We start from the raw sequence: 14,418 nt of genomic DNA, 5'->3' as shown, positions 1-14,418 counted from the left end.
AATGTCTGATAATAAATGGCTTGAACTTAAAAAGAATAAAGAGGATGATTTTAATGTATTGCCTCTGTTTAATTTAATTAATTTAATTAATTGCCTCCTATGGCACAGAGTGGTAAACTTGTGTCTGGATCACTGTAATGAGTTCTACATTGAGTTGTCCTGGAAGATAATCTGAAAATTGCAGCTAGTTCAGAATGTCACACCTTGATTATTGTCAGGACTAGCAGGTGGGAACAAATGTTGCCCATCTTAAAGAAGCTATATTGGCTTCCTGTTCGTTTCCATGTCCAAGGTGCTGGTTATGATCTTTAAAGCACTACCTGGCCAAAGACTCCCATATCTGAAGGACTGTCTCCTCCCATAGGTCCTTATGCACCAACACCAGTCTTCCGGCTTCCCACCTGCTCATTGTACTCCACATAAGGTGATTTGCCTATACTATAGCCTGTTCCTTTTTTATTATACTTCTCACTCTTTGGAATGGCTCCCTGAGGAGGTGAGGGTGACAGCATCTTTTGAAATCTTCAGGAGTCACTGCAAGACTATTTTATTTGCCATAGCTTTTAATGGGGTATTATCTGTAAGGATCTTTGGGGGAGGGGTGTATCTTGGGTTGTATCATATTGGTAACATTTCAACTGTGACTTGGAAGCCACCTTGAGCCACAAGGAGATCAGGATGTAAATATCTAGTAAAATTAATAAGTGCTAACTAGCGAAACTTCAGAGTGAGCCTAGAAAAGTTTCACCCTCTTCTTTTTTGAGAGGATGGTATAAAAATATCCCATATAAAACAATACTGTACTGATTGCAAAGAAACATGTAAATTTACCTTTTTGTCTGCTGAAGGCAGGCATGCAGACAGTGGAAACTCGTCAGCTGTGCTGTGTGAAATAGTATGCTGGATTAAATGGACCACTGGTCTCATCCAGCAGGACTCTTCCAATGTTCTTATGATCAAGGTATTATAGATCTCCCTCACTGACAAGATGGAGGTGAAGCTAGTAGGAAAGGCTGAGGTCTTGAAGGACATCAGGTTTCCCTCATTTGATGGCATCCAGCTGACTCAGTTAAAAACTTAGGGGTTATACTAGACCTAGCACTACTACTGGAGATGCAAGTTAAAGTAGCTGCAGGCAGTGCTTTCCATCTTAATTTAGTCTGGAAGATAGCTCCCTATCTTGCCGTAGTCAATTTACCATATGGATCTATGCCATGGTAACTACAGGTCTGTACTGTTGTAGTGCACTGTAATGCATTACACTGTGATCCACTATAGATAGGTCTGTCCTTAAAATCAACTCAGAAACTCCAGTTGGTACAGAACACTGCTGCTCGGTAACTATACAGAGCTAGGTAATGCATATCATACCCGTTCTACAGTCATTCATTTGGTTACCAATCAGGATTCAGTTCAAAGTTTTGTCTATCATGTACAAAGCCATCTATGGTCTTGGACCCCCATGTCAGTAGAACTGTCTCTCCCAAAATACTTCACATGAAAACTTCCATCATTTGTGCAAAGACTTCTTAGGGAGCCAGTTTGTGAGTATGTAAGATTGGCAGTTCCCTGTACATGTGCATTCTCTGTTGTAGTTTCTACCTTGTAGAATGTGGGGAGACCTGAGGAGGTCTCCCCACATTTCCAACATTCTGCAGAATGTATGAAACAGAAATGTCCAGGATGACATTTTCAGAAATGGAATGGAAATGCAGTTTATTGCCATCTTTAGTGTATGTATCATCTAGCTTCTACTGCACCATCTACCTGTATAAACTACTTTCTGCATTGTTTATGGTAGACCCTGCCGTGGACAGTTTATTGTTTGACTTGTTTTCCAGTCTTGTAATTCTAGTTTTGTTGCATTGTTTATTGAACATATTTTGCTGTCTGACTCTGCTACTTTTATATTTTGTAATCTGCCTTGAGACTCAGTGAGAAAGGCAGGTAACAATATGAAGTAAATAAATATGATTCCTTATGAAGGCAGGTCCCATTCTTCAAGAACACTATGGTGGAAATACTTAATAGGGAGAATTAAACCACACAGAGACAGTTATCATACGGTAGCCAAGATATGCATAGAATGCTGCTGCTTTGTGAAGAATGCTTTAAATATTGCTTGTTGCACTTTCTGGAATGACCTCCGAATTGACATGTTTCCTGCAGACTTCCTCTCTTCCTTCTGTGCTATCAGAGGGAATTGATGACTGTTGCAGGTGATTGCTTCTCTGTCCTTTTTATGACTTTATCAGCCACTGTTTCGTGATGGCTTTGGGCAATGACAGCAGCGCTAGTCGGGATGTTCGCTTTTTAAAGAGCTTTTGAGACGGTGTGGGCATAAATTGTAAAACTTAGTAACTCTTCTCCTTCCACACTCGAATCGGTGAAGTTTGAGATTAAACATACAAACACTGAGGGGGTTAGCAGAAATGAGTAAAAAAAATGGCTAAAAAAAGAAATTAGTGCTCGGAAATGAATTTGACAATTCTGAATTGACGGGATAAATATAAGGTATCAAAATTGGAAAAAAACATAATGAGGAAAAGCAGCATCAGAGACTTTTATTACAATATAAAATTAAAGCTGGGAAAAAAAGGGAAATGAGGCAGTTCAGCTAATTAAACATTTTTTGCTCCAGTAGGGCTGGGTGACTACCATGTGTTCTGTAGATATTGCTGAAATGGAAGAGAATCCTGTAGTTGATTGTACTTTTAAGGTTATGGTAACTTCCTATTTCTACAGGAGAGGGATTAATGGTTTTCTCCGGAAAAATAGATTTGTCTCATTCCTCCAGATCAGTGCCCTTTTCACTTGGATCAGTTGGCCTTTGGCAAGAAGAGATGAGTGCACTGGAACATAACTTTTGAACTTTGAACCAGGCTTATTCAGAGAAAACACTTTCTCTCTGTAGAGAGATTCTTTTCACTTGAACAATGCATTAAGTAAATATGGACTTGTGCCCTGCAGCAAGGCAAAAGAATTTCCATTCCTTAATCTTATTGATTCCTATTTCTTTTGATCTCTTTTGCACTTTGTTTCTGGCAAGTTAAAAGCTCTCAGATGATGTTTGGAGTTCATGCCTGCCTTTCTGTAGGTGGTATGTAGCAGAGAAAAACTGTATTTTGCAGATTAAAATTGGGTGTTGTTTCTGACAACTGTTTTTCATCAGACTGATTGAAAGCTAATATTTTCATAGGTGTCTGAAGTGAAAACACTGTTGCATAGCTATAAGAAATAAGAAAGTGGTCATGCTGCTTAGATTTTTCTAGTCGGGACATTTGCCTAATAAATGAACTTACAATAATATAGTTTTGCCAGTTACCTTACCTATGGTGTGCATTTTATAATGATAGAGGTTTTTTGGCCAATTGATCTGGTTCTACTATTTAATAACTGCCTAAGATCTTACTTAATTACAGGAATTAATCACATTATAGGTGGTTAGGTTTACATGGATCCTGGCTGTAGCCTTGGTTTTACTTGAACTGGACATACCAGCAAAGTTGCATTAGTGGATTTTTTTTGATACTATGGTTGTACTGATTTGGTCATAAAAACATGCTTCTGGGCTATAATGGCCTATTTGCATATGTTTCTAGAATTTAACATACTGCTGTTCTTATTTACTTTCTAGTTCCTTTATGAAAGGCTACCTCCTACTTTGCAGGGGAAAAACATTTATTATACATTTCTTTTAGTGTTCAGTATTGATTTTTCTTGCGCCTCCAGATACCAGTTATATCATAAAAAGTCAAGGAAAATATGTTTTTCTAAAGATTTTCTTCTTTGCTCATAAACACAAGAACCAAGTGCACACAAACAAAGTTAAGGCTTTTCTTTCTTAAAAAAAAAAGATTTAAGGCCAGGATAGACTTTTCAAAGCCTTGATTTTTTTTCCTTCCTACTTCTCATTTAAGAGAAGGGGAAAAAGCTGACTTCTGGCAGCAATCTCGCTTGAACTCCTTTTGGAACCAGCACAGATTAATTTCAGTAGTATGTATTCTGCTGCTCAGCCTTTGTGGAGAACTTGTGGAGAATGGAAAGTATCCAGTATAAAGATCAAGCAAAGAATATTGCCTTTTATGTGTATGGAGAAGTTTTCACTTCGTTCCATTTTCCAAAAGAAGCCCTCATACCTGTATAGCCAACCTTGTGATAGTGTGCTGTTATTGCCAAGGGTACTGAAATATTTAAGAGGACAGCAACACACTTCTAGAATCTTTGTTTTTAGAAACTTTTCATGATGAGCAGAGAGCAGCACATGTTAGAAACGGATTTCTAGCCCTCAAAGGGCATTCTCATTAGAAAGCCAAGAATGATGAATAACCCTCTCAGAACGTCTTGCAGAAGTGAAATTCTATCTATTAGTAAGTTGAGGAAAGCCCTGCAATAACAACAATCCAATCCCAATGTTATTGTGGCTGGCAGTCTAAGTACTGATTTGCGTGGCTTCTGAACTGTGTGTCATTAGGTAGCATTGTGGGTAGTTTGAGAGACTGACATGGTAGCATAACTGTTCAGGATTATGGTTCCAGTTAATTACTGGTGGAAACCATTTTGGAAAACATGCGCAAGACAAGCCCAAAGCATTGAATTTTGTCATTCAATCGTCTTTTGTTCTCTGTCACTTTCCCACTGTTGTGACTCTTGATTCCCACTGTTGGTAGGTCTGTTTTACATTGCCTTATCTTCTGTTTGTGGTCTGTCCATGGTCAACATTTTCTGTCTACCTGGTGAGGTGTTTCGAACAGCACTGTGGTTTGCAAGCTTGTGTGTTTGCATCACACAAAAGCTCTAGTGTAGCAACACAGTTTTGCTCCATATCACTCTTCTGTAGAACATCTTTGTATGGCTTGGTAGTTGGCAATTGTGCATTGGTGTGTGTGTGGGGGGGGGAATGATGCATGCGATTGAACTCCTTATCAAAAATTCACAGAGTGATTCTCAGTTCTTCACTGGCTGCTTCCTGAAAAGCTATTTTGAAAGGAAAGATAAAAGTGTTTTAAAGAATTGTCTAGACTGCTTAGGGATGGTCACTCCAAAACAAACAAACAAACCAAAACTGGCATTGGCTAGCAATAAAGCAGGTGGTTTAATGGCTTGTTTTTATATGAATACTTTTTGTGTCTGTTTTTATGATTTCTTTAGCTTTGTTAGTGGCCCCAAACTGGTCTTCAGAGAGGCAGCATATATGTTTTAAAATGAAGAGCAAAGACTAAACAACTACACAGCATAATCACTGGGATGGATTTCACTGGTTATGGAGGGGTGGGGGTGTCCCTAAGGAGGTGTCTCTGAAAAATCCCTTCAGGGTACTGAGCCAGTGGTTCTTTATTTTTCTGGAATGCACAGAAATTAGCATAGCAGTAACATAAATGAAGAAGCAGCCATTGTTGTCCTGGCTTTTGACTTGAGTCAGGCCAATGAGGGGCAAATGGAATTACTTAAGGTTTCCAGGCCACCAATTAGCCAACCATGACTTAAGAGTCTCAGATGTTCCTTGATGTTTAGAATGAGTGGGCCACTCTGTGTCTGTGTCTAAACCATACAAATCAGGGCAAGCAGAAAGCATAGTTTCCACATTCCGCAGTAATAGGAGACCGAGTTTTGTGGTAAATAGGAAGTAACTTATTGAAGTAGACTATGCAAGGGGAATGAGCATACGGCTCATTCCCGTGATTTGCATTACAAGCAAACAAACCTATAATGTGAACCAGCATCCACTTTATAACTGAAACTTTACTGGAACTGAAAATTATTCAGTGGTCAGGATCTGCAATTCACAGGTAGCTTTGTATTGGTTTCCAGTATATCAGTGACTGTGGTCTTGATGAGCAATAGTAGCAGATCAATACTGCTTCTAGCCTTGGAGATTTGAAAGAAGAAGCTAAAAGAAAGAAACTGCTAATTCCGTAAAAACACTCCAGTGAGAGAAAATATCACTGACCGAAAGGGAAAAGGCTAATTTAAAAAAAAGACTCCCTAAGAAAGAGAATGACTTATTAAAGTATTGATTAAGCACATAATTATTCCTAGGTGTTATGGTCTAATGCTATCATTTTATTATCATTAATGGCATATAGAAGCTTGCAAATAGATGCACTGTTACTTTATGTTTTTCTTCTAGCTCAAACAGAAAAGCTGTCTGTATTTTAAACCACCCATCAATGTAAATCTGCAGAGTTTTCAGTAATAATCGTGGCAGGCATCAGTGACAACTGTTTGGTAGCCAAAACAGATATAAACAATAATTGTTTGGTAGCCAGAACAGATATAAACAGTGACTGTTTAGGCTAACATTTTTCAAAGTGGGAACCAAGGACATAGTGGGACTACTTGACTGCGTTTTGTGACCTGCTGCAGTAAACTGAAAACAACAGTTGTGCATTTTATCTCTGTGCTTTCGCTAGACTGTGTGGAAACAGTTGACAAGATTTTTCTCCTTGTCCGTTAATAATACTGTACATAAAGAATTGCTCAAAGAGGAAGATACGGATCTTTAGCATAATAGGTTTTATGTCCTTTAAGGAAGACCAGTGGGTAAGCAGTTTTGTATGCAGCATTTTAATATAAATAATGAATTCAAAATTTTGTCTAGACTGGAACATCAAGTGTAGGTGGAGAAGTACATGGCACAGCAAATAATTTATTTCAACTATTTATATCTCACACTTTCAATTCAAGTTGCTCCTGAGGTGGCCTGCAATCTGAAACATTAAAACAATAACACAATTTCTTATAAAATAATAAAAACAACTTGGTAGATAAAAACAAAACAATAACGTTCCAGAAAATTACAGTATTTTATCACAAAAGATCAGAGCAGTGAAATCAAAAACAATGTACCAAGAAGAAAATGTTTTGAGCTGTGGGGATTAGACTTACACTGCCCAGGAGTGTGGCCTGTCACAAGAGATGAATGGACTGCAGAATGTATCAAATTCATCATACACAAATAATGTTCATTGGTAATTTCAAAAATATGCTGTATGGTCTATGTTTGCAGAAGTCACTCCGAAAGGTTTCTAGTGCCATGGTTGGAACCTCCCTTAACAGCTTAATTTCCTTCAGCAATTTCAAAAGGCAAATGGAATTTCGGAAACAAAGAAGGATGTGCAGGAGCATCTCATTTTCTTCTTTCCCTTCCATGAAAGCCCCCCCCCATAGCATCTCCTTTTTCCTGCTTCCTTTTGTCCTTCCCACCGACCAACTAATCTAGCTTTATTTGACCCCCTGTCTTCAGCTTTCCCTCCATCCCCTTTCCCTGGCAGCCTCTGCCTGGGAAAACTTTAGCCAAGTTGGGCAGTGCTAGCTGGCCGAGGCCCAGCTGTGCAATGGAGAACCTGCAAGGACTAGCAGGGAGTACTTCACTTTACCCTGTATCCCTTCCCCAAACTATTTCATTTTCTTCCTTCTATGAGAGTTCCCTTAGCTTCACCTTTCCCTAATTCCTTTTCTCTATCCTAGACATAAACCTTTTATCTGTCCTCCATCGTCAGGTTTCAGCCTTTCTCCTTGATATGGATCCAAAACGACTGATAGCATTTTCCCCTCCTCCATTTTATCCTTACAACCCTGTGAGCTAGGTTAGGATGAGAATGTGTGTGAATAGAATTTCCACACTGGGGATGTATCATAAGAGATAGCTATCCACATTATGTCCTGCTTATTGTCCACTTCCTAAGGGCATCAAGCTGGCCATTGTGGGAGATGGGATACTTGACTACTTGGGCCTTTGATCTGGTATGTTAGTGCTTATATTTTCATGACATGAATAATCACAAGATCATGGACTTTTTCTATAGTGGGCCCTGTGGAATGACGTGCCAAAATTGTTGGGGAGGGAACCTTCACCTACTACATTTGGAAAGGCATGTAAGATACCCTTATTCCAGAGAACATTTGATGGAGAATACATTAATTCAGTAGATTTAGCTGTGCTCATTCTACTGTTGTGTGTTTGTAGACCCTTTATGTTTTAATTCTTTAGAGGCCAACAAGATTTTGAGGGTATAAACTTCGCTAAGTCAAAGTTCCTTCCATTAGATACTAATGAAGGGAGCCGCCTTAGTATCTGACAATACTTCATCAGTATCTGTCAAAGGGAGCTCTGACTCTGCAAAATGTATACCTTCAACATCTTGTCAGTCTCTTCTGGACTTGAATCTAGGTGTTCCATTGCAGACAACATGGCTGCCCTCTGAAACGATTTTAATTCCTCTGTGTTTTAAATCTGTTAAATTTGTAACTCTGCAAGTTGGTTGCTGTGCTGTTACTTGTGGACTTAAATCCAAAGAGAGAATGTAAATCAGAAATATTTAAATAAATTTAATTAAGAGCCATTGTATTTTAACTGTTCTACTGAGTCAGGAGCTATTCAGGTTAAAATCCGCTTTCAGCCATTGGGCTTGGGTGACCTAGGGCAGTCACTGGGTGGTAACTTATCTTAGGTGCAATGAAATTTCTCCGGACTTAGGTGTCTTACTCCTACTTAAGTGCCTGTTGTCTTGGGGGGAAAGCCACTTAAGTTGGAGGAAGGCTCTTTTTTCAACAAGGGTATGACCACAGATTTTGTTTAGTGGCTGGTGGACCATGGGTCAGTGTTTCACACAGTTATTCAGAGAATATACAAGATTGTTGTGAAGGCGAAATGGAAGACAGGAGATTCTTGTTTCCATACTGAGTTCCTTGATGGCAAGGTGGGATAAAAATGTGGTAAATAATTTTTCTATATTGTTGCACTAAATTGTTTTGATATTCATCTGAGTGATAAACAGTGATCATGGACGACTTCTACAGTCACTTAGGCCAAGAAGCCACATCAGTGGTTTTTTTATTACTACTAAATTAGAATAATGCCAAAGATTTGACTAGTTTCCTTGTATTATTACAATATTATATTAAAACATTCTAAAATCTGTGCTTTTAATTGAACAAAATGGCTTTTCTAATTGTGCTTGAGATAATGTAAATTTAAATACTTCATTAAAAATCTCTAATACATGTACTGGTACACTGATAACTGGAACCTATTTTTTACAGTATATAAAGTAATATTAGGAGTATTTTTAGACTACACTTTAGGAATTAAATTCACTTTTAAAATAATAAACAGTAGTCAGTCCCAAAGGCTCTCTACATCAACTTTCATTTTGTAATGCAGACGCGTCCTTGTGATATAAAACCTTATGACATTTTAATTAGGAAAATAGATCATGCAATTCCATATGATGGAATAAATTTTTCCAGCACTGCAGCTTTGGTCTACTGCATGTTCTTCTAAATTGGAATAAAAATGCATTAAAACTTGTCTAAATTAGATCAGTCTTAAAGTTGGGGAAGGGCAGAAAAGGGAGAAACTGTTGTTTTTAATTTATAGATGACCTTTCCTATACTCTAAATCTGTGTAAAGGAATATTTTTATGCTGAGGCCATGTTTTGCTCATTGAAAAGCCATTCTTGTTAGGTTTTGAATTTCTCTGTTTGCTTTATTAATGTTGTCTTGCAGGAAAAGGAGAAGATAGTGATGTTCTCAGCATCAACGCAGATGCCTATGACAGTGATATTGAAGGCCCGTGCAATGAAGAGGAGAATCCCAGTGTGCCAGAAAGGACTGTCAGAAGCGGAGATGGTCAGATAGATGATCTTCAGAAGGACATTGAGAAAAGTGTGAATGAGATCCTGGGGCTTGCAGAACCTTCCTCAAAGGAAACTAAGGCAGCAGCACTAGCAGTTCCTCCAGCAGATGATGTTCATCCATCAGCACAGCAGCTAGAGCTCCTGGAGCTCGAGATGCGAGCCAGGGCTATTAAGGCCCTCATGAAAGCTGGAGATGTAAAAAAATAGCTTCTGGGTGATTTCATTTGCAAGTTATTTATATGTATTTTGATGGGTGTGATGTCAGCTCCCTTCAGTGAGAAAATGTATTTGGACTGGATTTGACATTTCTCGTTGAAACATTGTGTATCCTAACCCTTGGCTGAAATAGTTGGTGGCACTTTGTCACTGCCATTAGTAAACTTCCTCTGTGACTTGCTTACATTGTCTGGTTTGACACAGACTCTGTTGGTTACTTTTTCTTTGTGCTAGCATATTTCTTGATGTGAATTGTGAAACAATAATGACATAGTGCCTCTCTGGCCAAATCTTGGAGCCTTATGGAAGAATTTAGAGAGCAATGTGGGGTATTTGCCATCCTAGCTCCAGCCTTTTGCTTTTGGAAGCCATTGGGCAACTTGGGGTAGAATGTCAAATGTAGAAAGAAGGGGGTAGAAACAATACCTGACAGAAGTTGAGAGGTATAGGGCATGTGAATTGAGAAACCACTCCAGAGTCCCTCAAAGTGCAAGAGCAGACTCTGGAGCTAAATCACTCCATTGGTGCAGTGTCTGAGCAATTAGAAGTACTGTCTACTGCCTCAGACCTGGATACCCCACATAAAGGCCTAAGATGGTGACACTGGTTCTCAGTGGCTGAACCCCCTAAAGGGTTTGACCCATGGCTACTACTTGACCTTGTCACATATGACCCTATCCATAGACACTCATAATCTGTATAGTTTGCACTTAAACTTGTTTCTTGTTTACCCTAGTATTGATGTGTTCATGTCTGAAATATCTTTCTTCATAAAGAACCTTTGATTGTCTGGGAGTACTTAACATGTGAGTCTGTGTGATGCTCAGCTTCTGAATTAAATAATTAAAATGACTGACTTTTTGCTTTGGAAGATTGAAAAGTGTGCTTAAATTGTGAAATACACGTGGCTATGGATAATTTTTAAACTCAGCATTGGAAAGATACAGATACCTAATTCATTCCTATGCCCATTTTTTTCAGACTGTTGTTTCATTGACTGTAGTGTTTTCTACCTTCTTTTTAGCAATACAAAGGAGATATTTGTATCAACCTGGAATTGAATTTATTTGTCACACCATATATCCATCATGTAAAATGATACAAAGCATGCCTTATTGCACCATCATGAATATAACTTGCAGATGTTTATTTTGCAATGCACAGCATGCCGACACCTGCCATCTTGAAAAAGGGAGGGGAAAGAAAAAAGAAAAATCAATACTTGTGCAACTTGAATCAATACCCATGACGCCGCCTTGTATTGAATCAGACCATTGGCCATCAAATCAGCATTGTCTACTTTCACTAGCAATGGCTTTCTGGGGCTCTGACTGAGGTTTTTCACATCACCTATTGCCTCACCCTTTTGACTGGAAATTGAACCTGCAATATTTGTTCATGCAAAGCAGATGCTCTTCCAGTGAGCCACAGTCACTCCCCTGGGTGACCTGAATCAATAAAACTGATGTTGCTTTCTCGCACGTGACATTTTAAAAGATTGAGATTTTTGTCAAGACAAGAGGAGGTGCATCAAAAGGTTTCCAGGGTTTGCTCCCTAACTTCCCTTACAGAGTCTTTTTGAGCACAGCAGTGTATGGGTAGTGGACCATGTATGCTTGCTTGTCTTGAATTCTAGTGGATTGTTGCTGATTGAAAGGCAGCTGCTTGTTTTAAATTGTAAACTTTTGTTTTCCTGGACAGATAGGAGAACAGATAAGACTGCATGTAGGTTGGAAAAAAATGAAGGAATAGTAGAACTGGCAATGACTAGAGTTTGGGGACTATCAGCTGAATGAGGGAGACAGCTGGAATGAGTCAGAAAAATGACCAAGAGGGGACAAAGGTGGTGGTGGGGGAAATATTCTCTTTTTTGGTTTTAGAGTTTTGATTCTCTGGCACTGTCGACCTCAGCTTTGCATTAATTTCTGGCCTTGGTCAAATAACTCTGTCCAGTCTGTTTTACCACTCTTTCCAATAGTGGCTGGCCAGATACATCTTTACTATAGTCAAAATCAATTAATTCAAATCACAGGATTGGGTTTCGTACATCAATAGAGTGTGTATTAACTTCATCATTTAAAAAAACTCATGTATTTGGGAGTGTCACAACTGACTTGAAAGGAATTATGCATTAACTGGGGATGTTTTATGCCATCTTGTATGGTCTTTCTTCAAGGAGCCCTTCACCTTCTCACAGCCAGATTCCTGTGTTGTTCTCTCAAGAAAGTTCCTCTGAAAAAATTGTGGGGTCAGTTCAGAAGGAACATTTTGTATTTAATTTTATGTGTCATTTATATTAGATTTTGATTCCTAATCAGCTACTTTGGGAACCAGTTTTCGGTTGAAAAACAGTAAAAATCTCAAGTGGACACAGGAAAGTTCAACACTGCACTGACAAGTTATTGGAACCCTTATGGTCCAATCGGGGGGGGGGGGTTCTATTCCTGGATGTGGCCCACACTGGTATATTTGCCTTCTCCAGGGCACTTATTCTGGCAGAGGGGCAACAATGCCAGTGGGCGAATTTTGCTGTTCTCTGGGGCACCCAAATGTGGTGCTGGGCAGTGCGTCAGTGTTCCCACGCCACAATTGGCCCCTGCCAGTGCAGTGGGGATGGGCCAGAGATGTTCCCAGGGGTCAGCTCCCACAGTTGGCTCCCCCAACTGGGCTTTAGAGCTGGCCCAGGCCTTGGAGTTACACCACCTTTCCTGACTTATGGAGGGCTTTCAGGCGGCTGTATTTTTCTTTTTTTACTGCACCCCTGCATCACCCGAAGGCTCTCTGGAGGAGGTGCAGTGGTTGGCTGAGCTGTCCCCAGCAGCCTCCGGATTTGGCTGACTATGATTCCAGGCGTAAAAATGTACCATATAGCCCAATTTTTATCATGATTACTTGACAGTAAGCCCTGTGTGTTGAATGAGTCATGCATTCAAGTAAGTACTTAACACTATAGTGATTTTATGTTGATGTAGCAGTTAAAGAGATTTTTGCATATTGATACTTTTTTTGTTTACTTTCAAAAAGGCTGTGGAAAAAAATCACAATGTACATTGGAACAATCACAGATGCCAAATGTTTCACTAATCCTGACGAGGCTATCGAAGGGCAGGAGGCAAGCAGATAGCCCTGAATCCCACTCAACTGAGAATCTCCTTCAGAAGGAACATTTTGGATTTAATTTTTATGTGTTATTTGTATTAGATTTTGATTCCTAATCAGCTACTTTGGGAACCAGTTTTCTGTTGAAAAACAATAAAAATAAAAAGCTTTTCCTAGATACAAGAAGGTTACACTCACATTCTAAAAAACAATCATAGGGCTTTAGTAAACTCAGCACTGGGTGAACCTCTGAGGAGCAAATAATTCCTTAAAGCCTTGTCTGTGCTGTGCTTATTCACTTCAGTCAGTGAACAATATAGAGCAGGGCCTCTGATAATTATCTTAACTGGTTGGCAGACTCCTGCAGTGAGACGGTCCTTCAATTACCCTGGTTCAAAAATATGTAGGGTTTTATAGGCAAGAAGGGGAGTGAACCAGAGAACCAGAAATCCTACTCTGCCCAGCTTCTTCCCTTTCTGTTCCCCTCCCCAACTTTTCCATCATTACTTTTCTCCTTACCATCCCATTTCTGTTGCTGTTCCCTCCCACAATTCTCAAGTCTCATTTCCAGTACTTGGAAGGACTTGTAGGGAAAGTGGATCTGCTTGCACTTTCTGCCGATAGGTCACTGGATGCAATCCAGTCTCTACTGTAGTCCTCTGTAGGCCACAGTTTCTACAGATCACCTTGACCCTGATATAATGCATATTTATTTGTTTGTTTGTTTGTTTGTTTGTTTATTGCCTCATCATTATTATATTAATTATTTTATTACATTGGGAGTAACTGGCTTCAATATTGAAACTATCAGTTTGGGGTAAACACTACAGAGGAAATCTGTGTCTTCATGTGGAGCCTTGGTCTAAAAGTGCCTTCAAGCTGTGTATCTGCCCCTTACAGAAGAGGGCAACATGACCCAGAACAGGAAGACCACAGTCCTACATTAGAGTTATTATGAACCATCAGTGCTCTAGATTTATCTGAATTGAGCTTTACTGATAGAGTTTATTGTAGTCCTTGGCTGCAAACAATATTGTGGTTGTAAATGAACAATAGCATAAACTATAGACCAGTTAAATCTGGGAACACATGAACTTTTGAGGGATAGCTTTTGGTGACCTACAAGAGGAATCCATTACTTCCCAGTATTTTCTCCACTAATCCATAGCAATTGGGGATATTTGCCAAAGTTCACTTGCAACAAAAAATGGGGTGAAGCAATTAGATGTTACTGAGACCTCTGTGTAGTTAAGTTTCTCAAGTATTCCTTTTGTTCTCGGCTGCTTTGGGAGATAGGGATTACTGCAAGATTGGAGGCAGATAGATTGAGGAGGAACGGGTAATAAGGGAAGACCGATGGTGAGTAGGTTTCAAACTGTTCATGAGACATAAAAAAGCTGTGAAATTTTAAGGTAGATCAGGATTTAGTAACACATATGGGTAATTCTTTTTGAACTGCAT

General features: G+C 39.3%; 1 protein-coding gene across 1 annotated transcript in view; it reads left to right on the top strand.

Annotated features, from left to right (window-relative positions):
• CAAP1 (caspase activity and apoptosis inhibitor 1) overlaps positions 1–10,908 on the top strand; it is a 31,779-nt gene extending 20,871 nt beyond the window's left edge. Inside the window, exon 6 of the mRNA XM_048503897.1 lies at positions 9,512–10,908. Coding sequence (XP_048359854.1) covers positions 9,512–9,849 — 338 coding nt within the window. The 3' untranslated portion in view covers positions 9,850–10,908. The remainder of the gene's footprint in view (positions 1–9,511) is intronic.
• The last annotated feature ends 3,510 nt before the right edge of the window (positions 10,909–14,418 follow it).

The sequence above is a fragment of the Sphaerodactylus townsendi genome, linkage group LG07 (genome assembly GCF_021028975.2).
Source record: "Sphaerodactylus townsendi isolate TG3544 linkage group LG07, MPM_Stown_v2.3, whole genome shotgun sequence".
In the NCBI taxonomy this organism is placed as follows: Eukaryota; Metazoa; Chordata; class Lepidosauria; order Squamata; family Sphaerodactylidae; genus Sphaerodactylus; species Sphaerodactylus townsendi.
The sequence above is the reverse complement of the archived record's forward strand: the minus strand, read 5'-3'. Positions and strand labels throughout refer to the sequence as shown.